The 24,438-nt window shown below is 43.0% G+C and overlaps 1 protein-coding gene across 1 annotated transcript in view; it reads left to right on the top strand.

The window, feature by feature from the left end:
- The window catches only part of LOC126545636 (uncharacterized), a 108,699-nt gene extending 86,913 nt beyond the window's left edge, over positions 1-21,786 (top strand). Inside the window, exons 16-19 of the mRNA XM_050193560.1 lie at positions 720-896; positions 8,521-8,762; positions 15,186-15,337; positions 21,619-21,786. Of these exons, the coding sequence (XP_050049517.1) occupies positions 720-896; positions 8,521-8,762; positions 15,186-15,337; positions 21,619-21,745 (698 nt within the window). The 3' untranslated portion in view covers positions 21,746-21,786. The remainder of the gene's footprint in view (positions 1-719; positions 897-8,520; positions 8,763-15,185; positions 15,338-21,618) is intronic.
- Positions 21,787-24,438: the final 2,652 nt, after the last annotated feature.

The raw sequence follows: 24,438 nt of genomic DNA on the forward strand, positions 1-24,438 counted from the left end.
GGATCGCACGTGTAATGCAAAAACATGGGATCGTTCCCCACCTGCAATAAGTTGTTTTTTCATCTACTTTCATTTCCATTAATTTATCATTTATTTAATTCATTTAGCAAGTAAAAGTAATTTCCCCTATGTTGTCCTTGGTGTCAATGTTTGTTGGCTTCTTATGATACCTCTTATTCTCTTGTGGTTCGTTTTCACAAAAAAATACTAGCCAGTGGTGCACAAAATTGCAATTGAAGACTGAACTTGCTATAGTTATAGTCATAACGTCAGTTTTGCATTTTATTTTTCTGTGTCTTGTGTTTTTTTCCCTGTAGGAAGTCCCTAGGAAAGATGCACTTGAATTGTCCTTTATTTGCAAACAGAGCATGTCTTCCTTTAATACAATAGCTGATCATGGCCGATTATAATTAAAATTGTGACATCACAGTAATGTGCTTGGAGAATTCAGAGCTGGAGTTGCCACCCGTACTTCACTTTCGTTGATCTGAGCTTGCGTTAATACAGCAGATCCTTTCTATACATTTTTTACGGGATCATGGAAAAATGCGCAACAGGCAGGCGAACCCGAGAGCCAGGAATTTAAAAGCCATTTGCCTAGACCACACAAATACCACATAGGAGCCAGGAAAATATAACAACCAGCAACATTTCAGCAGCATTCTGTTGTGTTTTTCTTTAGTGTCTCTAAACCCTAGCATAACTGTTTGATATGGCAGGGCACACTGAGAGCTCTGGGTCCCTGGGCTCCTTGGACAGCCCACCTGGAAGGCGAGTCTCCTCACTCTCATCACCAACAGACTCCCAGCAGAGCCTCTCACCGGTCCCCACACCACCACCTCATGCTCAGAAAGTTACGCTGCTCACTCATAAGAAGATTGATGGCAGTTTGCCTCGTAAGTGATTTGCTGTGTGCATTCTTATTGGTGATTTGGAAGATGTTTTGTGGTGTTGCAAACTGTTCATGTTCGCCTCATGTTCTCTGTATTGCGCTTCTGTTGTAATTTTCATGCCTTCAGCTGTTCAAGTGCATGAGAGATGTTGAAAAATTAGTATGTATGCTTTGTTAGTCTTTTTACACAACTTTCTTTTTGTATAACCTACAATATGAGTGTGAACTATAAAGACTTAAATCAGTACAAAACAAGTACAGCTCGGACCACTTATAATGTAACCACTTATAGTGCAGGACTGGATATAATGCGGTCATTTCTGACTCCTGTTTATCTTCCCATAGAAATTAATGTGCTATATGCATATCGCTTATAGTAGAGCAGTGCAAAATGAAATACTAGTTATGTGGTTGCCAGAAAATCCTGCAGACAAGTGAGGCAGTGAATGCACTTCTTAACTAGGTGCTTCGGCCAAGGAGAGAGCGATGAGGGTGATGCAGAAGAGGCGGAAGAGACACGGTACGAGCAAACAAAGAAGGAACAGAGGAAAAAAAAAAAATGTGGCCGTAACGTGCTGGCTCAGTGGGCACGCGGGAGTTGCTGAGGTGACCAAGAAGCCTTTTGGCCTGAGCGCTTGTCAGCGACGCGCAGTCTACACCAAATGCACGTGCATTGTTGCTCTTTGGCTCTCCAGTTTGTGTTCGGAAAGTAAATGCAGTCGCCAACTAATATTTTCGGACATTTACTGGGTCTCAAGAATGTCTTAATTATCGGGCAGGCTGGAAAAACTAATTTCGACGGTGAAGTTCATCACCACAGAAAAATCGGTCAAGGCCATGAATGTGTTTTGCATTCGCCTGTCGCGATGCATATCATAGTGATAGGCAGATTTGGTGCCTGCGATCTTGAATTCGTGGCACTCTCTGTTCTGCAAATTCATCAGTTCGGAACGTTGTCCACATGCAAGCTTTCGTCACTTCTATCAGTATGCGCACATAGAAACTATTGCAGTGTGCCTTTGCAGTAGTGCCTTCTGATTGCCTGCAAATCCCACTTCACGCGCGCTGCCATCAGTTTAGCCTGTGCGCATGATCTTGCACCAGATCTCAGTGTATTCATCTATGGTTACAAACATATATGAAAGACAAGCTTCCCGCGACGGCATGCCGCCTGTCACCCCTGCCGTCTAGGCCTAACCAGCACTGTCCTCTTGGAAATTGCCAGCCAAAGTTGCAGTTTTGGTGCAGAGTCAGCGAAATGCTTCGCAGTGGTTGTACGGCACTTAGGAAGTGGAGGAACCTCCTTGCCAACGAAAATGAGGGCACATCTTGGTCGTATGCTTTCATTCCCAGACACACGCAGCTGCTTGATTTACGTGTTTTTCACATGCACAGCCTTTGAGAAATGTTGTTTGGTTATAGTGCGGTATCTCTTATAGGGGGGGGGGGGGGGGGGGGGGGCTCAGAAATTTGAGGCTCCTGCTGCTTTACATTATAAGTGGCCTATGCTGTACATTGAAAGCTTGTGTTGTACTGGTTGGAACTGTGGTCATGCAGTTGTGTCCTCAGTGCTATCAACATCTTCAAACCCTCTCTGACATGGTGGATTCCTCCAGAATGAAAGTTGATGCTGCTAAGTAGTATACTACAGTACATCTACGTCTACATATTAAAGTCCATCAAATTTTTGGCAATTGCTTTCAGTGCCTTTAAGGTTGTGTAAAAGCATATACACTGTCATGCTGATATTAGAAATGCTTAGTAGGCTACTTTCATTGGTCCCTGCCAAATTGCAGGTAATGTTTTTTTAAAATGTTTTTCAAGCTGAAGCCTTTTGCCAAATTGTATTTCACTGATAATTTTCAACAATATCATGCAGCATGCTGATAAGCATTCCATAATGCCTGCAGTGACTTACTGCCTGAATTTCAGATGGCCTTGCCACGTCTCTTCTAGTGCTCCCCAAAGCTTTTGTTACAGTGAAAAACTGATTATGTATCCCCCATTTATCTGGCAACCCACATTTTATGACAGACAGACAGGAGCCTGGTACTCATAGAAAGATTGCATTAAATGTAGAAAATGTATGATGGTGGGTGACACATGGCATTCTTACAATTATTTGCGGTAACCGATACAAATCAATGCTGGCAAGGTGCGAAGATGCAGGTAGTGACTTCTTCACACATTCCATAGACAAGGTGCACACAAAAATTGGAGGACGCTTAAGCTTCGCCTTCAAGAGTGGAACGCGATAGCGTAATCGCACCCCGTTTGCACCGCCCACTCAAAACGATCTATGCGAGCAAAATGTCGTGATCGGCACGGACAGCCGAGCGCGATGCGCCATGAAGGCAGATGCGATCATAGGGCGAATGGCGTGCCACGTGTCGCGGCAGCGCCGTACATTGCGAGGAGGGGGTCTTCTGTGTTTGCCGCAAGTTGGCTCTGCGTGTGCACAGAGCGCAGAAGAAATGTAGCGGAAACGTACTTCGCTACTCGTGTAACTGCGACTTCTGTAATTTACATGCTCATAATTACCAATATACACCGCAGTATAACTTTCTACGGCACGTTTCTAAGGGAACACCGCATTCACTAGAGGCGCTTTTGTCGCGCTTTGAACTATCGAACTCGTGGCTGAGTGGTAGCGTCTCCGTCTCACACTCCAGAGACCCTGGTTCAATTCCCATCTTGCAAGTAGTTTTTTATTTGTGAATAACCTTCCGGGATTTTTCGCTCACGGCCAACGCCGACGACACCGGCTTTTCTGCGACACGATCTCCTTAACGCTATCGTGTTAAAACAATCATTGAGAACTGAATCAAGCACCTGGGAGTTTTCCTGCAGTGCATGTTTCCCCTAGGTATTTCCATACTGCACATGGAGGCTAGTTTCCAAGCACTTAAACTTGTTCTCCATGAAAATTTAGGCTTAGCTTAGCTGCAAATTATTTAATATTGTTTTCAAATGCTTTCAAATGTACCATAAATACCATAGCTGATGCTTGTTAGGTACTTGCACACGACTACAGACTTTAATGTGTGTGCTATTTGTGCTGCTGCATGTAATCATGTGTGACATGGGTATTGTAATTTGTGTCCTCGAATATAACTGTGTAAGGCAGGTTTTTGGTGCCTATAATTTCTCGCGATATGCCATGCAGCTCCACAACACCTTTTACCCTGAATGTGCCAGCATTGAGCTCCATGTATCAAAGGAATGCAGAATGATACTGACTGAGCTCTCTAAGTTGTAATTTAAGGGACCCTGAAACACTTTTTGATCATAGTAAGAAAACATTGCCAATCTGTAGACAAGGCTTCTGTGAACATGTGAGCCAAATATTGCAGTGCATGCAGCAGTAAATTGACAATCTCGTCTCAAAAACAGTAAAGAAATCGCCGGCTCTCTCCTTCGCAATATTGTTAAGCAGCTACCTTGTGAGCAGGCAAGTGGGTCCAACAGGTATTGGCAGATTTCGTGATGGCAAGAACATTTTCAGTAATACTATTATTCCTAATTTTGATTTAAGTGAAGTATACATGTCTGCAGTATTAAAAAACCAAAAAGGTATTTAATCTTTGCTCTTCTGGTCTCATTCCATGGTCGTCTGCTTCATGCTGTGTTTTCTCCTCCAATCATATGAGGGCACACCCTGTGTACTACATGAGTGCTCTTTCAAACATTACGTGCCTGAGTTGGTCACATGTTTCGTACTCGGTCTGCTATGACAGTATTCGCTTATGCATATCATCATCTCCCAAGACCAGACATATGCTTGCTTGCGTGTACACGCCTAGCCAGTGGCAGCGTGCACTTATTCCTGGCTAGATGCCTTGGTAGACATCTCTTTGTATTGACCTATTGATAGCACTTCAAAACGTGCAATTTCGATTTGGATAATATCTGTTGGTCAAGCTGGTGCAGGACAAAGCCAATCCACATCACGTAGCATGGCCAGACTGGGGCGCATGAGCGTGAGTGCACACTCCGACCCTACCGTGCACATAGCAAATGTTCCATGTTCCACTATAGGCATGACATTTGCATTTAGCTGTGTATGCTGCGTAGAGTAGATACCGTGGCTGCCACAGGGGGGTGCTGTGATGAACCGTCTTGATGGTGAAATGCTCCAACAACTGCGTGCTCTGAGTGGTCTCTGGAGTTGTCATGCGTAGATATCAGCAGCCCAAGCACCTGTCTCGCATTGAGAGAGTGCCACACCCACTTGAACCGGAAGTAGCGTCGTAAAGCAAATAACAAAAGAAAGTGCCCTGTTTTTATGCAGCCTTGCCCCCTTGCCATCACCCCTGTGTAGCTTTTAGCATGCTAGTGGAGACAAAAAAAGCGCGTCAATCAGAAAGATAAATACCTCTAACTCCGCTTATACTTTCAGGATTAGAAATGTTTTTGTGGCAGGAGGTTCGTGAGGTGACGTCAGTGAAGCCATTCTATGATTAGTAATAAAAGTTTCAGGGCCCCTTTAAAGGTTTGCATGGAGTAGCTTAACTTACAGGCAAGCTGCATGTTTGTGAACAAGTACAGTACAGGCAAAACATGCAAACAACTACATTGACACTACTCTTCACTGCTTCTAACACTAATCATTGCCAAGCAGTTAACGGAAATTTGGACATGTGTGTAAGTCTTCCCTTCATAGAAAATTCATGCAAAAGAGTCGGCTTAATTTTTTCCCCTTTTCTTGCACAGAATGTGACTGCAGCACCACCGCATCTTCATGTTGTGCTCTGTAGCTTGTCTGCACTCTGAAAGGAAAAAAAAATTGTCATTCACCTACTAGCAGCACGAAGCTACAAAGAAACCCTTTATACTAACTCATGGGTTTAAAATGATTTCGAGAAAATGGTCCACTTTGCGTTAAAGGGCCCCTGAAACGGTTCGGACAAATTTTGTAAACTCGTAGGGTACAGCTAAAGTTAATTATTCGTACCACAATTTGTGTGAAGCGTCTCATGTTGAGAGCTACGGACGATTACAAGTTACTCTCCTCTATAGACATGCATTTTCCCCTCAACTCGTTCTCCGAGTGATCGGGGCTAAGCTCAGTCTTCACTGGCTCTGTGTCATGATGGCATGTCATGTCTTTGACTTCTGGTTCTCTAGGAGCGCGCGTACAAAGCCTCTCCAAATTCTCTGCCAGCTGCTTGGCAGTCGACCCCAAGCGAGAGTTATCGAAGCAGCATGCGTTGCGAGCATTCTGTCACAGTGCCGAACATGTCTGGTATTCCGGTAACCACAGGCGAGCTGGGCATTTCAACAGATGGGTGGAGGCATAAACTCAAGCTGATCAAGAAACTTTAGCGTAGACGTACGTGAGCGGCCTGATCAGTCTGCACAGTCCAGCCACCTGGTGGTGCATAGCTTGACCAGCTAAACAAAGAGCTAATATTGCTCTAACTAAAACATTTAGAAAAACAGTGTGTTAACGATTACACTCTTGCGTAAAATGTACACCAGCAGCAAAGAAGAATACACTTTGTTACTGCTACTGTGTATGGTTGAGCTCTGTGCCACCAGGTAGCTGCACTGTGCAAACCATTCACGTTTGTGCTTCTGCTCATCCCGTGAAACAGCATAGCATCCCGTGAAACAGCATAGCATCCCGTGAAACAGGCCAGGCCCAGTCCCCTTGCGCCTGCGTTTACCCGAAATAATCCTCCGGTGTAAAGTGACAGCCGTAAAGCGCAAATCCTGGTGCTGATCAAATAGCGACAGTCCGATGCACTGTAGCCACTCCGCTCGTCTGCTGCCTTGCAGAGGGACACGATGTCACAGCTTGACATATTGCCAGTCACTACGTTTGCAGCCCAGAATGCAACAAAGGCGAATCATGGTGCTCGCTAAAAGACAGACTGACACTGACCGCAGAGCTCTTGTCAAATTGAAGTACGTTGTAACACAAGCAGACAACACTTGCTGTGTGCTCGAAGTGCTTAAGTGTAGTGAGAAATCGTTCTTGTGCATTCTTTTTCTGCTACTTTCTTTTTGTAGAAACAAATTAACCCTTTGAGGGTCGATTTTTTTCGACATATGTAACCGCCCAGGGTTGGTTTCTTTTATTGCAGATTCCAATTCTTCTTAGGGACTTATTTCGAAAAAAATTTACCGCAGTTTTTCTAGGGTGACCGTAAAGTGAGAAAAAAATATTTTGCGTTGGTATATATGTACTCTTCATTCATGAATAACAGCTATAAAAAAGTAAATAAACTTATAAGAATGAAAAATTTGATGCATTTTTATGTACATAGTTCAAGGCCTTGAATATACGCACACGAGAATATTTCGCAAGACTCAAATTTTCCTGCTCTTACACTAATACCTAATATGTACAGGCGCCGACAAAAGTTGTATACTCTACGCAGCGGGAGCTGGAGCAACGGCAAACTGCATCGCAACGCCATCTACAGGCAGCATCTGGGATGATGTCTGCCGATAATAAAGGGCACCCATTGGCTGTCTCGATCCCAGATGCCGCCTGTAGATGGCATCGCGATGCAGTGTGCCGCTGCTCCGGCTCCCGCTGCCTGTGTGGAGTATACCACATTTGTCGGCGCCTGTACATCCATAGCGTAATCGAACTGCGTAGGTGCGCGCACTCAAGAAAACTATGTGGTTGTGTGGTCGTCAAAAAAGCAAAACGTGTGGCACACTTCCGCTAATCTTCATCTTATCGCCAACCAGAGGCAATTAGTTCTCGCGAGTGTCAAAAAAAAAAAAAAAAGCAGCGGAAATGCATGCACGGCGGCATACTTCCTTCCTATGCGCACCCCTGTGAGCACTGAACGAGCGAGAAAAAGGCGGTCGCCCTTTGAGCTATAGTAACGAGATAGCCATCAGTTTTGCAAGCGCAAGAAGCCGAAACCGCCCGCGAAAAAACCCGAACCGCCACCCGCCCGCGCGCGCGCCAATGCGCGGGCGGTACTATATAGACGCGCAGGAGCGAACTAGCGCTAAAACAAACCATGCAATGAAAACCGAGAGGGAGGCGCACGAAAGAAAATTCCCTGTATTCCCACATAGTGGCAACACATCACAGAAAAGCAAAAGTTAGGAAATGAGCGTGCTTTTTAAACGTACAGACAGCGCCGTAAATATACGGCATCGACCATTTTCGGGCTTGTTCGCGGCGCCGTATATTTACGTCATTGACCCTCAAAAGGTCAACTGACATTCCAACTATTACGAACAACATTTGTTCATATAAAGTTGGAAAAATTAGCAATGACGCGCCTTGGGCAGCCAACAGATAGCTTGCCCTACTAGTGTCATTGGGGCAATTTACGTCAAATGGTTAAGGCGACTGAAAATTCAGCCGAGTGATGTACTGCGATTGGCAGCGATTTACATTTTTAAAACCTTATAATAAATTACAGGCTTTACGCAGATTGCTTAGATGCGTCAATTAATGATCAGAAGAACCTACTGTAACGACTCAGTACGTTTGTACAAAATTGTCAAAGTCATTTTAGGGTCCCTTTAATGTGTGAGCTGGAACAGGACTTAGACTATTCTAAATGTAAAGTGCTAGTGGTTGAATCATGTGATGCTCATTTGTGCACTCTACATGTGGCTTGGGTGAGAACGTGTGGCTGTGTGAACTGTAGGGGACTGTGGCAGCAGCAGCAGCTTGCGGTCCAGCAGCAGCAACCAGGGGGAATCCAGTGGACGTGAACGGCGCGAAGAAGTGCGGCCACATCACTGGCAGAGCGGTCCTGTAGACCGCTGGAGTGTGTCCCAAGTGGGCCAGTGGCTGGTGGTGCTGGGCCTGGAAGCACATGTAGCCACCTTTGCCACTCAGGGCGTTGGTGGTGAGGCTTTGCTGCAGTTGGACAGTGCCCGACTTAAGGTGAGCTAGAAGAGTTTGAGTTGTGCACTTTGCATGTTCAGCTGAAACTTGATATAACGAACCTCGATTTAGCTAAATTTATGTAATGAACTTTTTCAAATGACTGATCTTAGTTCCATTTAAAATCATGTATTCCTTGCTGCAGTTTAACAAAGTAATTACCACACTTTCAATTTAATGACGTCCATGTACCTGACGTTATCTTGGCAAGCAAAAGATCATTGTTCAACAGTGAATTCATCATTTGCTTGCATCCTTTCATGTGACTTGTGCTGGCAATGGCAGAAAACACTGACTGTCAAGTAGAGGACAGAGTGCACTGCTTCGTCATTGATCATGCTAGTATGGAAATTGTGATGTGTGCACTCCATCCATGCTTGCAGTTCCATGTAGCAGTGAGTTTCAACAAAAGAATGGCAACTGAGAAAGTGCATATGAGTGCTTAGGTAACAATGTAAGAAATTTGTAGTGTCTTGGTGTATTTGCACTATGTTGTTATTGGGAATGAACATAGCAAAGCTACGGCCATCTTTGTCTTGCAAATCACTGCACCAAGTTACTAAAATAGTTATAATACCACCCTAGCTTTTGCAGGCCATCTAGGTGATATGCATGTATACATGATGCCATAGGATGGTGGCTGCTGGCACTAAATGGCTCCATGCGGCAGCTCTGCCCTTGATGTGATCTCTACACGACATGTGCCAGTGGTTTTGACTGTATTGCTGTGTAATTTTTACTGCTGAAATCGTGACGCAAACCTTGACACTGATAGTATTCACAATATAAAGTTTTTGTTGCATGTATGAATTCGTTATACAGTTAAAACTCGATATAAGAAACTTCAATATAACGAAATGCTCGACATAACGAAGTATTTAACTTTTCATAACCTCTTGTCCATAAACAACATGTATTTATAACCTCAATATAACGAAGCGTGCTTATATGCGATTTCATTACAACGAAATTTCAATGCCGCCGCAAAGGAATGCCGAGGCAACACGTGGATGCAGATAGTCAAATGATTGCGTTACAAGCGGCTGCTTGCAAACGCATCTCTTAAATCGCGCGCCGCGCGACAAGAGCGACCGCCGAAGTGGAGCCACATCATGTTCCAAGTGCGATAAGATCCTATCGCGCCCTGCGCACTGTGTGCTTTAGATACGAGTGAAAGTGTGCGAGGGTGAGGCAAGAAAGAAAGTGGCTTCACGAGTGCCGCCTTCCCGCGCGAGCAAAGGGAACGAGGGGGAGGGGAGCGAGTTGCGGTAACGTAATCAAGCACGCGCGACGAGGCGGGCGGAGTGGATGTGAAGTTGGCGCGCGTCTGTCTCGGCCGTGGCTTCGCATGGCTGTAAGCGCCGGTGAGCGCATACGCAGGCGCGCACCCTGCTTTATAGGTAAATATGCCGCGTGTGCAAAGAGTGAGCTTGCCGCGACGGCGTGCCTCCATGTAAGCTGTCTTACCGCGCGGTTAGTATTGGAGGTCGCGTAATCTCAAGCTTCGGTGACCCGTTGGAGCGAGAACCAACCGAAGCATTCGCTCCCCGCTGCCGCCTTTTTCTGATAACGTCGTCCCAGTGCGGGCGACGCTATCAGCCGCGGGGGCGGAGTATATGCGAAAGCGTGACTGGCTTCGCTTAATCCGTCCCGCCGAGAAGATATCGTCGGTTTACGTGGCATGAAACCGTATCATTCGTCGCCGACTACCAAATTGATCAAAATTTTCTCATTCAAATTTGCTTTTTTTTTTTACTTTCCGATAATTCGGAAAATTCTGCGGCCCCTTCTGTGTAAGAAAAATCGATCGGCGACTGTACCTATTTGCATAAAAGTTCGAATTTCATTAGAACGAAATTTCGATATAACAAAGCAAATTGCCGATTTTACCGAATTCGTTATAGCGAGGCTTAACTGTACCAAGCTTCAGCTGTATAAGCATTGCTCTGTAAGGAGCAATTGATGCCGCTTAGACCCCCCCCCGTTTTTTTTTTTTTTTTTTGTTCACAGCACATGTGGTGAACCTTGCATATTAATGTGGGATTCTCAAATCAAGACCAAGTGATTTGCTATGCCTACCTTAGCGCATAGTCCCTGGAATGTTGCAAACCATTGTAACTTGTGCTAAATGTAGCATGACAGGAGTTTGACAGGGGAGTGTTAGCATAGCCAGTGAGCAAAGCTACCTTTCCACTTTGTACAAGTCTTGCAGAGACAGCAAGGCCACTCATATTCACTCCCATTCTAATCTTATTCATGGCATTTCTTGACAGCACAGACACTCCCACCGTGGTTGCTTAGTAGCTATGGTGTTGGACTGCTAAGCACAAGGCCATGGGATCGAATCCCGGCCACGGTGGCCACATTTCGATGGGGGTGAAATTTAAGAACACCCATGTACTTAGATTTAGGTGCACGTTAAAGAACTCCTGGTGGTCCAAATGTTTTCAGTGTCCCCCACTACGGCGTGCCTCATAATCAAATCATAGTTTTGGCACGTGAAACCCTATAATTTAATTATTTTAGAGCACTGACAGAACTGAAACGTTCAGCAATAAAGGAAAAAATATTCGAAGCAGTTTTCCAGAATAAAATGGGAGTGTGAATCACAAGGGTGTATCCATTGGCTGGGTAGAAAAGGCAGGAAAAGATATGTTATATTATAGTACCTACAAGATTTTAATGCAAAAGAAGGCTGTTCTATGAAATGCAGTGAAACAGTGGGGGCTCAAACGTAATTATCTAGAATGATAATTAGCAGCCTAAATTACAAACACACAAGCTGCTTTGGGGCTGTGCAAAAGGCAACAAACAGCAAGGGAATAAAGCTTGTTGAGTAACAAGCATAGGATTGATAAAGATAGTATGCACATGGTGTGATTTTTGCAGCACGAAGCACTAAAGTGCAGAAAGAAAAGAAAAGAACAAAGGGTTAGTGAAAGAAGGGCAAACACGAGCATTGTATACTAACAGAATTTTTGGTCAAGAACGCAAATATATACACAAGGTGATAGGGTTATCAAACACTGTATTAGAGACACTAGTCGCATCGTTAGGTCAAAACCAGCTGTAAAGATTTGTAAAAGTTCATTACATGGCAAGAATTGTCGATAGATTAAGAACCAGACAAGATCAGGTTTGGCATAGGCATCCTCTGAGGCATCCATAATTAAGCACTTAGAGACGTGTAATCATCTTCTTTGATGGTACTGATGTCTTTTCTCTCTGGGATTGTTTTGTGTCGTTATTGTTTGAACAATTTTATACCAAACAAGCAAAAGAAAATGTACGAGCTATGAAGGCCTTTGATGACCCAAGATATTCATCTGAAGCACAGTCAAAAAATGATAAAAGAAATACATGTCACCTTCAGTTATAGCCGAAGTACTAAGCACCCTGAGGCACGTCCTACATCGGTCAAAGAATTATTTCACAACAATGCTACCAAACTTCATCTCTATGGTACCAAATAAGTTCTGGGACTATTTCAGTGAAAAAAAAAGAGGTCCTTTTTACAAATTTCCGTTGATGATACCATAATCACAGATCAAAAGACATTGCTAGCTGTTTTAATACTTCTTTTAAGGGTGTATTTTCCTCTGCCACTTCATGCATGACCCATACCATTGAATTCAGTGCTTGGGATGTGAACTTTAGTAACTGTCGAGCAATGGTCTCCATATTACTTCATGTAAAGACTTGTGATCTGACAACATACCATTTGTCTGCCCTTGGCAGTAGACAGACTCTCTTGCAAAGTTTCTTGAATTTCAATTTTGCACGTCTCTTATATCTGCAAAGTCTCTCGACAACTTGAATGAACGAGAGAAGAATGCAAACCGAGGGGCTCCGTTTTTGTTTATCACAACCATTAAAGCCCACAGACAATGAAACCAAGGAAAGCATATGGGAAATTAGCGGTGGTTGAAATTGAAATATAGAAAATTATGAAGGGGGGGGGGGGGGGGAAGGAAAATGAAAGTGGATAAAAAGATAACTTGCCGCTGGTGGGAGCAGAACCCACTCTGGATAATGCATGTGTTGCACTACTAATTGTACTGCAGCGACGGCTATCAATCCGGCCACTATCTTGGTTATTTATGTGTACTAGATCTAGCCCTGAGAGTGTTAGCCAGCACCACTCAGGGCAATGGCGGACGGATGAACATCATTTTTCTTTGCCCGATGGCATCGCATAACATGTTAGCTTAGGAGAGCAGGCACATGGCTAGTAAACCCTCATTTGCTACCTAATGGCATCAAGGCTGCGAGATTCAAGACCCTTGCTACAAATGAACGAGAGAATAAGAGAAACATAGGGGCTCGATTTTTGTTAATCATATCATTAACGCCAACACACAATGAAGCCAAGATAAGCATGGGAAAAATTAGCTGTGGTTGAAATTGAAATGTAGGAAATAATGAAGAAAAGGGGAAATGAAAATGGACGAAAAGATAGCTTGTTGCTAATGGAAGCCGAATCCGCAACCACCTCACTACACATGTGTTGCACTACCAATTGTGCCACGGCAACTGCTATCGATCTGACTGCTATATTGGGTATTTATGTGTACTAGTATTAGTACTAGTGCTAGTATTTATGTGTTACAGTTATTATTTCTTTTTCTTCATAATGATGGTCAGATTGATTTAATCTTCTAAGATAGTTGGCAAAGCTTTTGACAAGCTCCCTCATGATAAGTTGATAATCTAATATTTAAGTTTAGAAAAATTGACATTCCTGAACTATTTGTATCATGGATTGCAGCATACCTGACTAATTGTCAACAACTTGTGGAAGTGGGGACCCAACACTAAGACTGTCTTTAGGTCACATCTGGTGTTCTGCAGGGCAGTCTTTTAGGCCCTTTCTTATTACACGTTAATGGCATTGTCAGTGTAATCTGACCATGTGTTCAAATAAAGTTTGTTTACGATTGCGTCTTGTACAATCAGATAACCTGTTCCCTGACCAGGATGACCTCAACAACACAAATGGAATGATCATTAATGTGTAAAAAGTGTATTATTCCCTATCATGAGAAGCCAACAAACAGACACCAAGTAAATCATAGGGGAAATTACTTGTGCTTACCAATTGAATTAAAGAAATGATAAATTAATGGCATTGAAAGTGGATGAAAAAACAACTTGCTGCAGGTGGGGAACGATCCCACGTCTTCGCATTACGCGTGGTGCGCGCATATCATTTCTTTAATTCAATTAGTAAGCACAAGTAATTTCCCCTATTTTTTCCTTGGTGTCTTTGTTTGTTGGCTTCTCATAATGTGATTAATAAAAAATCTGGCCCCTCGATTAACCCCTTTCTTCTTGTATTATTCCTTGTATCATAAGAAGGCATCACTTTCAATACTTATAAACTAAGAGCTAAGCTCTTACCTGCTAAAAGAAGGGACTAATTACAAACACTGGGGTGTTATCCTTACTAGCAACCTGTCCTGGAACCTTCGCATCAGTAAAATATGTGGTTCCATCTTTCACAAGCTGTGTTTTTTTGAAATATAAACTTCAAAGAAAGCTCCTGCTAATGTCAAGCTGCTAGCCTATCTTACAATTATCAGACCAAAATCAGAATATGCTTATGTGGCCTGGGACCCCTATACTCAATGCAATATCAATAGTCTTGAACAAATTCAAAGTATACAATAAATTCTTCATATTGGACTCACCATCAGGACTAATAAATTGTATTGGATGTACCCTTATTCGAAGTACAGGGAAAGAAATTGAACCTTGAATTTCTCTGCCAACTAATTAACAAAAAGCAAGCCTTCGACCCATCACATTATGTAATGTCCCCTGTAACCAGACATATTCATGAAATGCACTGTCAGCCTACCCTAACTTGTAGGGATGAGTGGGGGGAGGGGCACTATGCTTCAGCACTTCGTGCACCATAGTTGGCGCATGCCTGCTTGACAACTGCACTCTGGTTCAAGCTTGAGAAAGCAATGGAAGCTAACCATTATATTCCTTGAAAAGCATCAGTCATTCCAGCATGTTGCTTAGGTTTCAAGAAAAGTGTTTCAGGGCTCCTTAAGAAAGATTCACATGGATCATGCAGATTAATCACACCATCATTGCAGGCCTACTACAAGATACTTAAGAGTGCACAAAGTTTAGATAAATGCTACAACTGTTGCTGTGGCCTACTGCATATTTAGGAGGACTGCAGACTTCCTTTAAAGAAGTGTTTTTTACTGAAGTTAAGGCATAGCAAGAAAGTTTATCGAGAAGATGATAGGGAGGATTAGCAGAGTACGTAGCATGGTGAGGGACTCATCACACATTGTATGCCGCTCTGGTAATGTGCACGGGCCTTGGCATGCCCCAGCTGTTTTGAAAGCTGGCAATGTATACTCTGGCCTGGGCAAGAATTGAATGGCCTTTTCTGTATTCCAGGAGCTGGGAGTGGTGTCTACAAATGATCGGTCTTTGCTGAAGAAGAAGGTCAAGGAGCTTCGATCCCAGCTGGACAAGGAGCGCAAGGCCCAAGAGAAGGAATTGCGTGCCCGTGAAAAGCTTCAGCGCAAGGCAGACAAGGCAAAGCGCAAGTGAGGCCACAGCCCTTTGGCATTGGCAGAAAACAGCTACGGTGGCTTGACCTTTGTTACCACTCCCCTTGGAGAATTCATGTGAGCTAGCGTGTGCTCAGTTCATTTCGAACACAACGAACGTCACACTCACAATGTGCATTGGGCAGCCCCAGGAATAAGCTACCTGAGAGCATACTCCTCTGGGAAGGAAGTGATGCTGCATATATTTTTATGTTTATTTCAATATGCTACACCTTGAGGCAGTCTCTGGAACAGAGATCTTAGAGGGAATGATGGCTCATGAGTGTTCCCATTATTGTCTTTCCTTGTTTGTTTTCTTGCACATATGGCTGAAGGCCTTATTGGTATGTAAATGCACATGCACACATATATTTAACATACATTCCTTTTACACCAGAGTTTATGTAACGCCTATGGGTCGTGACTGATCCTCTGGCAGCTAGTGGAAGCCTCTTGTATTGTTGCTGCTGGTAAAGCACGCAGTGGTTGATTTTTGTCCTGAAACCTCCCTCCCCCTATTCTTGTATCCCCCCCCCCCCAAATCTTTTTGTGTGCATGTGTGCGCGCGTGTGTGTGGGTACTGATATTTTTTTTTTTTTTTTTTTTTTTGCCCTTTTAGATATTCAGCGTGTCATTTCACAGAGGTTCTTGTTTGTCCCCCATCACTTGCCGAGCTCTTAAGATGTCATTGTAGTTGCGGCTCCCTGTACCATTTTGTACATTTCATATGAGTACCTAGTATTTGTTGTGTTCTTGTTGATCTTAGTCATGTAGGATGTCGTGGGGTAGTGACCGAGTGTTTCGATTCTTGAGGGCATGAGGGCAGCCATGCACACAGGCTATTTCTTCTTGAATCGATATCCACTTGATTTTGCTCCCGCTGTATTGTGTGCCGTCTCTGCTCATACTGCACTGTACTTTTCCGGTGCCTGACTTATGCTTCTCTCTCACTTTGTATGGTGTGCAGCTCTGAAAAACTTGCCTAAATTTGCAGCTGTAATGTGTGGGTGCTGTTTTTGTTGTTGTTGCAAAACCATTTTTCCCCCTCAAGATACCTCTGTGCATGTTATCGAAATTGGGGCCATTTCTTTATGACAGGGTACCATGGCTGTACAGTAGAACATTGCTATAGTAAGCTGCTTTGTGGTTAACATATTTATAAGATAACATTTGTCTGCAACTGTTTAAGATTTATGGGTGTCTATGGCATTGCACCTGCGCATAGTGAAAGTGCATTTGTTAAGTGATACAGTTTCAGTGCCAGAAACTCCAGAAATGGTATTGGTTGTAGTGTATTATCTGCTTAGTCACAGTTTACATATTGGAACATAACAATGTGTAAACTGCAATATTTATAGTATAGGTGCTACAAGTCTCTAAATTGCTATAAATTTGCATTATAGGTGCAGAGACTAATAAGAAGGCTTCCACTGTAATGGCAGATTTAGCAGTAAACAGTAATAATGAGTGTGGAAAAACGTTGACTGAAGTTGTACACTGTGGTTTAATATGTGATGTAACACGCAGTCCTCTTGCCTGCATCTCAAGCAATGAGAGCACAAGATCACATACTGCCTGTGGTCAGCGGTGCACATGCTCAAAAGTTTTCGCAGCATTGCTTGGAGCAAGCACGTCGTGTGCAACATTTTTTTTCCCCCAAAAGTGGTTAGTGTCAGCTGCTGCAGGCACAATTGTCTGTAATTTCACACGTGTTCAGCATGGCCACTGCACTGTCTCCCTGTGCATTCCCTTGCTCAAAACATGGATCACAGGCTTGACTGTTACATCTGTTGGAATGGACTGTGCAAGAAGCCTCAGGTAGAATTAATGTGTAGCTGTATTTCTAATGAAATCTATCAATCACTGCAATGTGTCCTGGTTACAGGGTACTTTCAGCACGCACACACAAAAGAAAAACTGGTTTCTGATGTAGTGAAGATACCAACATGTTGAAGGTGTCTTTTGCTTAATGGACTGCAGGTACTACAGCAGTGTTCTACTGTGCTATTTAATAAATTGATGTCAGATGCTTAGCAAAAGCTTTTATTTAGATATAGAAGTTATGGTGTATTTTACCTATGTTATATTTTGTGGAGTAGCTCTGTTGTTTCAGGGTGGCTGAGGCAGATTAACTAGCTCAGTCTTTTTCTTTCCATGTAGAGCTGTATTTGATTGCATGAATTCTCATGTAGTATACCAGTCTGTAAAAGTTTGTCATGTGTTACATCATTGGCAGCTGCTAGGCACTCTTTTTGAAAACTGTGTTTACTGCTCTTTATAGCTGTGCTGGTTGTGAAACTCCTCTGAAGGTGCTGGTCTTATGACAGAATTAGCGAGTATGTTGAGTAGCACTTGGCAACCTCAAAGAGTTTAGCAGGAAAAGAAGATTTTAAGCAACATTTATTTATGCCAGTGGTATTCACTCATCCTTATTATAGTTTTTTTTTTTCATATGTAAACTTGTGGCATTTTTGCATTGCAGTCATTAAAGAAGCCATGGGCCGCTCATGCACTGCCTTTTTGTATATTATATTGAACATGTCACGTTTGCAGACTGTGAAATGTCTCGGCTCATAGCTGTGTGTGTGTGTGTGTGTTGTGTGCAAGCCTCATGTGATGGGACTTGAAATAATTGGGCTAAGCATGATGTTTCCCTTCTGAGTTGCTGCGCAACACATATGAAAGTGGGCACAGATTGGATTCATTGAATTAAAATGTGCCACTCTAACTAGTGGCAGTGGGTTGCAGCACAAGTTGGTGCTGACTCGTAAAAGATTTAGGGTAGTGGTATAATAGGCAAGTACTATTATAATATTCTAGCTTTAGCACAGGACGGTGTGCCAAGTGTTGCAGCTGATAGCAAACGTGAAACAAATGGCTTGGCCTTGAAAACTTGAAACACATTACTATGCTGGTGCTTTTGCATTCACTATATTTTGTAGCTTTCGAATGGTGTTTCTAAAGTGACCAAATTTAGACTGCTGAATAAGGACTTTTGGCAAGGGAAATGCAGAAGTGAACCAAACCTGTGATGTTTGGCTCTTTGTCACTTCTGAGGACTCCCCCACCTCTTGTTTATCTCTTTTGAAGAAGATAGGCTCCTGGCATTTCTGGTTTTGCTCACTGTTCTTTGACATTTGAACTGCCCTTCTCTGATGCACTTGTGACTAATTGCTGTGGGCAGCTGGCAGAGCATCAGAATGTTAAGAGAAGCTTAATCGTTAAGCGAGACAGGTGGGTACCCCTTTGTATGGAAAAACAAAACATAATATATGTGTGTGTGTAGAAAAACTGAAAGGAAATAGAACAGTTATGGCTGAAGATAAAGGTAATGTCTGTGGTGGTGTGGTGATGTAACATTTTTTTTTTTTTTTTTTTGAAGTATTGGTTGATTAGCTAGCAATAACAAGTCATCTGAAGTCTGTAGGAAAAACCCTTCAGTAGCTTTTCCGGTGGTCTAGGAATTACTCTTTTGGTGCAACACAATGTCTCAACTGCGTTGGCAGGTTAGATTACTAATGAAGCAGGCATATGCTGATACACTCTATGAACCTGAAAGAACCAAGGTAACTTCAGCATGTTGCAGAAGGTGCGTAGGTTCAGGCTAGGTTTCTTTTGCTCAAAGCATCTGGAGAGCATGTGAACAAATGCTGAAGCATAGCTCCAGCTTTCCTGTCAGGCTCTCATTTTACTCTTTATGCAGGTCCTCCACGCTTGCGTGACAGTTTTGTTGACATGCTGTGATAGCGCCTGAAGAATTGATGTTTTTCATTTTATGTTTACAAAGTACGTATTATACTTAAGGTGATGCTCGAACTAAAATCAGCCTCATTTGTTTTTACCACGAAGTGCATTAATTGCACGCTTATGCCAGTAGATATAGTGCTCGTAGTGTTGTAGCACAAGGTCTGCTCTTTCATTTGGAAAGTCTGATTGCAGGCAGAGAATGTGATGTTTTCTGTACACGTCATAACTTGAAGGCTGCATGTATGATATTAATTTGGCTGTGGTTATTTAAACACTTAAGAAAAAAATTGATGACAGTATAGCAATCACAGGTATCTTGTCTACACATGCACACGCAAGTTTTCAGTAATTAGTTAACATGCATGGAGGAAGGAAGTAAACTAGGATGAAGCATTACATCATGCAGCCAGCCTTTGCAAACCAACTATCTGTGAAGCCATCCCCCTTGCCTTTTGTCTCTAAAAATAAAAAAGTCGTGCTAACATGCGATCCTGCTCAGTGGACTCGACTTGATGGGCTTAGTTCCCAGTAGGTTTTAATTGACGCATACTACTTCATGTTCTTTACCAACCGCTCTGTGCACATTTTCTCCCGATATGCCTGGAGAACTTTGGTCGTCCATATTGCAGCATATACATTTATTGTCTTCGCAAAAACTTGAGTGCGGCAGCTGCACATTGCTTTTGCACCCGGTGTCTTTTCGAAAGAGTGCAGCAGTGGAAGACACTAAAGCTTACTGCAATATGATTCCATGTGTTGGGATGACTCTCTTGGCTTCATTTGGGTTGCACAGTGCTCCCTTCTAGCTCTTTCCCTCCTCCATATTCACATGTGTCTAGCAGATTTCGTTTTGTCTTTGGATGCAAACAGTGTTATTTATCACTACGATCTCCTTGTGAGAATCGAGGTGCTAGGCTGCTCATGATAGTTGTGAAAACAAAAAGTTTAATATATGCAGGTGCCCCGTAATGACATACACTAGAGGCACATTTGACACTGTGCATTTCTTTCAGTTTTAAGCAAGGCTTTCACTGATGGACAGTCCTGCATCCTGAATAAATTTTGTATGAAAAATTTTCATTGTGTAGTAAATTATGTAGCTATGAACTCGTATGATCTGAGTTTGAAAAAATAAATTGTGGTTTTTATGCAGTCATAGCATGGCTTTATTATTTTTTTTTTTTGCACACTGTAGGTGGGCATTACTGTCGTGCTCAGGAGTGTGATGGCTGACATAGTTCATTTTTGGCTTAAAGTCAACATTGTCTGTGTGAACATACAAAGCTCGTCTCTTTCAAGCACTAGTACTAGTAGAGAAATGCACTTCTGTACTAGCGCTTGAAAGTACAGAAGTGGTGCTAGTACAGAAGTGTACTTCTGTACTAGAACTTTGTACACACTTTATGCTAGTGCATTCACTGAGTTCAAATTTGGTCGGCTTTTTGCAGCACAGGATTTCTAAAGAATGAAGTGGGAGGGAAGTGGCAACTCCGTAAAGAAGCAAGGAGTGCATTTACTATGGCTGTGGTCTACAATGGCATGGAGTGGCCTATAAAATGTTCAGAAAATTGTAGAGTGTGAGTGAAGCAGATGTGGTTGGCAACCATCTGCCTTCCTATCTACAGCAAGGTGTTGCCACAAACGTACTTGCTTATTTAAAGAGAAGCCAGTCCCTAATGGGGACCTCTGCTTCTGATGCTTTTATCATTTCGCCTATAAACATGTTGGTGCTGCCATTTGATATGGTTGACTGTTGAATATTGGTGCAGATACCTAATTAGGTGCTGAAGTCTTTGCGATATATTTTGAAGTACAGGAAACCTTGTGAAGATTACACTTGTGTTGCTAATGTTGAGGTGCAATTCAGCCTTTCAGGAAACACTGACCACATTGAGGTCTTAGAGTGAATAATATGGAAAATGTTTTGACATTGGATGAAATATCTGTACACTATTTTCCCAAGTGAACTAATCTGATTATGTTTGTGGTGGTTCTCTATGAAGTGACTAATGCCACAAATTTCATGATGCAGGAAAGTCATAGTTTGGGAGTTTCAAAATACTTAGATGAATGTTTATGAGAAACAGTTTTCCTAATATTGATGTTCTTTTGTATAGGTGCAAGTAAAATAGTATTTGAACACGGTGAAAATTCCCGACCTTCTTATCGTTCTTTCTTTTTTAAAAGACTTGAGGTTGTTGAGGTGGTTCCAGAAAGCTGGAAAGTGCCGTCGGGTGGGGGCTGTTTGCCTTGCAAGTCTGTCGATTCTGTGTGAGCACTCCGAGAGAAACAAATTATCTGGGATTATCTTTCTCATGATCATGCTATTTAATATGGCTTAGATGGCTCCAAGAACCCTACAGTCCAGCCCTTCAGCTGTAACTTGGCTTTGTTCAAGTGAATGGTTGCAAAGAAATGTGCCAAGTGGCTAAGTATAGTCTATGCAAGTTTGAAGGTAGCACGAACTTGATTAAAGTATGAATAATACTTCCAATTTCTCGTAATCTCGCACTTTTTTACCCGTTCTGCAGGTGGCTTCATCTTTGTGTACCATGTGCGATAGACACAAGGGAACGACAAGTGCACTTCAATAGCACCGACAGACAAAGTGCATATCGGCGTGATAGGCACTCGCCCTTTACTTTATTTCGTGTATAAATATCTGATGACCTGTGAATAAAGTGTTCCCCTGCACCTGATGTCTCGTACAGTGTCGTAACAGTCAAATGCATGATATCAGAAGTAGCCAGTCGTGATACCGGCTTCGGTAACTTACAGCGAACAGATGCATGCGCCAAAGAAATGCAATGCCATGGATTTTGAGGATACGAGTCGCTGTTTTTCACAGGCGTCATCAGAAAGAATTGCAACATCTTCAAAGTGAATTGAGTCTGCAAGTTGGGCTAGTTGGATTAGATTCAGGATAACCAACAAAACTCAGTGCTAAGACGAAGGACAAAGAAAAGAGTGCACGACCCAAGCGTTGTCTGACAATGTTAATTTACACAGAAGCAAAAAAGAAAAAAATATACAATGCAGCGGAAAGGCAGCAGTCGTGTCGTGCTGCGTGTCGTGTCGTGTTCTTTGTCTTAGTGCTTACTTCTATTCGTTACAATAACCTAAACAGAAGTTTCAGCTCTCTCTGGCAACATTAGAGGCTGTTGAAAAGCCCCGAGCAGAATCAACGAAAACCAGGCTGCTACGGCCACAGGTGGGGGTGCAGTTAAGTCTACAGCACATTCATTTTCATGGAAGGTGAGAGCAACTATACAATGGTCAGTAAATTTGCTGAATGATGTGCTGTCCAGAGCAATGAATTATGCAAGCGGTACTTGTACCGCAAGCGAGCAGAACCCGACGAACCCTACTAGAAGTTCTTGAGAGACGTGAATATGCAAGCACAAGTGTGTTGACTTGATGGTCGGGAGTCATATTGCTTTTGGCACTGACGACGAGAAAATGTGCGAAAAAAAAAAAAAAGGCCTTGGAGACAAGCTGATGCTGCAAAAGGCGGAGCAAGTGTGCAAGGCAGCGGAAGAAACGGTTGAGCTCCAGTAAGCAGGAGCACAAGACCATCGCAAGTGAACTGGGCACAAACGAGAACTTCAGGCCTTCGCAGCCAGGTGCATTTCTGCGAGATGCCGATGAACGCATGAACCCCGAAGCTGTCTGGCGTTGGGCCGATGTGCCACAAGTGCCAGAATAACTATACTTTGATGTTTGTTGCAAGGGTAATGCTCAAACTGCTGAGTTAACACGTCATGCAATGATGACTTTGAAATACCTAGTATTGTCACCCGTAGCATCGGCAACCAACGCGACTGGACCGTGCAAACAACTCTGGAACCTTCAAAAGTCGACACTGGGTTACAAGTAAACACGCCTCATCTATCGAATTTTCAACAGCGTGGAGCCGAAGCTATTATTAATAGGAAACGGTACTCTGCTAAAGTCATAGAGGAAGTCAAATCCACCACTTGGGTGTCGCAGGAACCAAAGTCCAGCTGAACTGCTGCAAAGCTATCCTGCGCAGTTCAAATGTCAAGGGATGTTCCGAGGTTGTAAACCTGCGAGCGCCTTACACCACACGGTGTCGTGAATATCCACATTATAAGCGGTACCGCAATGTATGACCAAAACAATTTTCAAAGCCTGCAGTATCCCAAGGCCCCAAGCTAGCAGACACGTATCCGACAATCGAAGCGGGCAACAAGGATGTTTGCATCCTTTCAAATTTGCGAACAAGTGAATTTAGAGCCATCTCCAAGTGAGTCTTTTATGGCAGTACCTCGAGAAACTTCCTTAGGATTACAAAACTATTGCACCAACGGATTCGATGGCCTGGAGGCGTACTTAAAAAGTCTATATTGCAGCGAAAGGACTAGTTAAGCCAGTCATTCACAGTAATGTATGTCAGGCCGAAACTTGTCAGGATGGGAGGAGGAGGAAGGAGGACGATCAAACATTTATCAAATAAAATGAAAAGACGCGAGTGACAAAGCTTCTGCTTCTCCTTGCTTCCGTGTCGCTTCAGCGAGAGGACCAGTCATTTAGGAGCCCCACAAGACAAAGATGTTACAAGAATAAATTGAAATAACGCAGTTTAAGTAATACAGTGAAATAAAATAGGAGTACAGGGGACTTCAAATACAACAACACTTGGAATGCGAAGGTAAATTTATACAGTACTGATTTCCAAAATTTGAAAGCAACCGCTCTTTAACTTTATCAGCATCACATTCCATGGCGATTGAATCTGGGAGTTCGTTCCATTCCTGGATTGCTATGGGTAAAAATGATTTATTGAAGGCAGAAGTTGATCCATACAGGCACTGTAAACTGAGTGAATTGAACAGGCATCGTGACAAACGTGCTGGTGGTAGAAGTGACTGGGGCAGACGTTGAAAATGGTAGTACAACTTGTGGAATAAGCATAGACGTAATATCTTGCATCGATAGACTAATATGGGTAGATTGAGTGATGACTTAATACTGCGGATACTAGTTTCATAGTCGTATATTGAAAATATGAATCGAGCAGCACGGTTCTGCACAGATTCTGTTGCATTGATTAGATGTTTGATGTGGACACCGAATTGCAGAAGTGTAATCCAGTTTTGTTCGAATAAAAGTTTCGTATGCCAGTTTACGGACAGAAGGGGTTGACAATGATAATGTTCTTCTGATGAAGCTTAGTGTTCTAGAGCTGTCGACAGTCAGTTTCGTGATGTGTTCCAACCAGTTTAAATGGCTAGAGATTACCATACCAAAGGTACCAATATGTTTGTACTTGCGAGGTGTTGACTGTGTGTAATGAGTACGCATGGGTGGCGTGCTTGCGGGAAATTTGA

This window comes from Dermacentor andersoni, chromosome 1 (assembly GCF_023375885.2).
Source record: "Dermacentor andersoni chromosome 1, qqDerAnde1_hic_scaffold, whole genome shotgun sequence".
NCBI classification, from domain to species: domain Eukaryota; kingdom Metazoa; phylum Arthropoda; class Arachnida; order Ixodida; family Ixodidae; genus Dermacentor; species Dermacentor andersoni.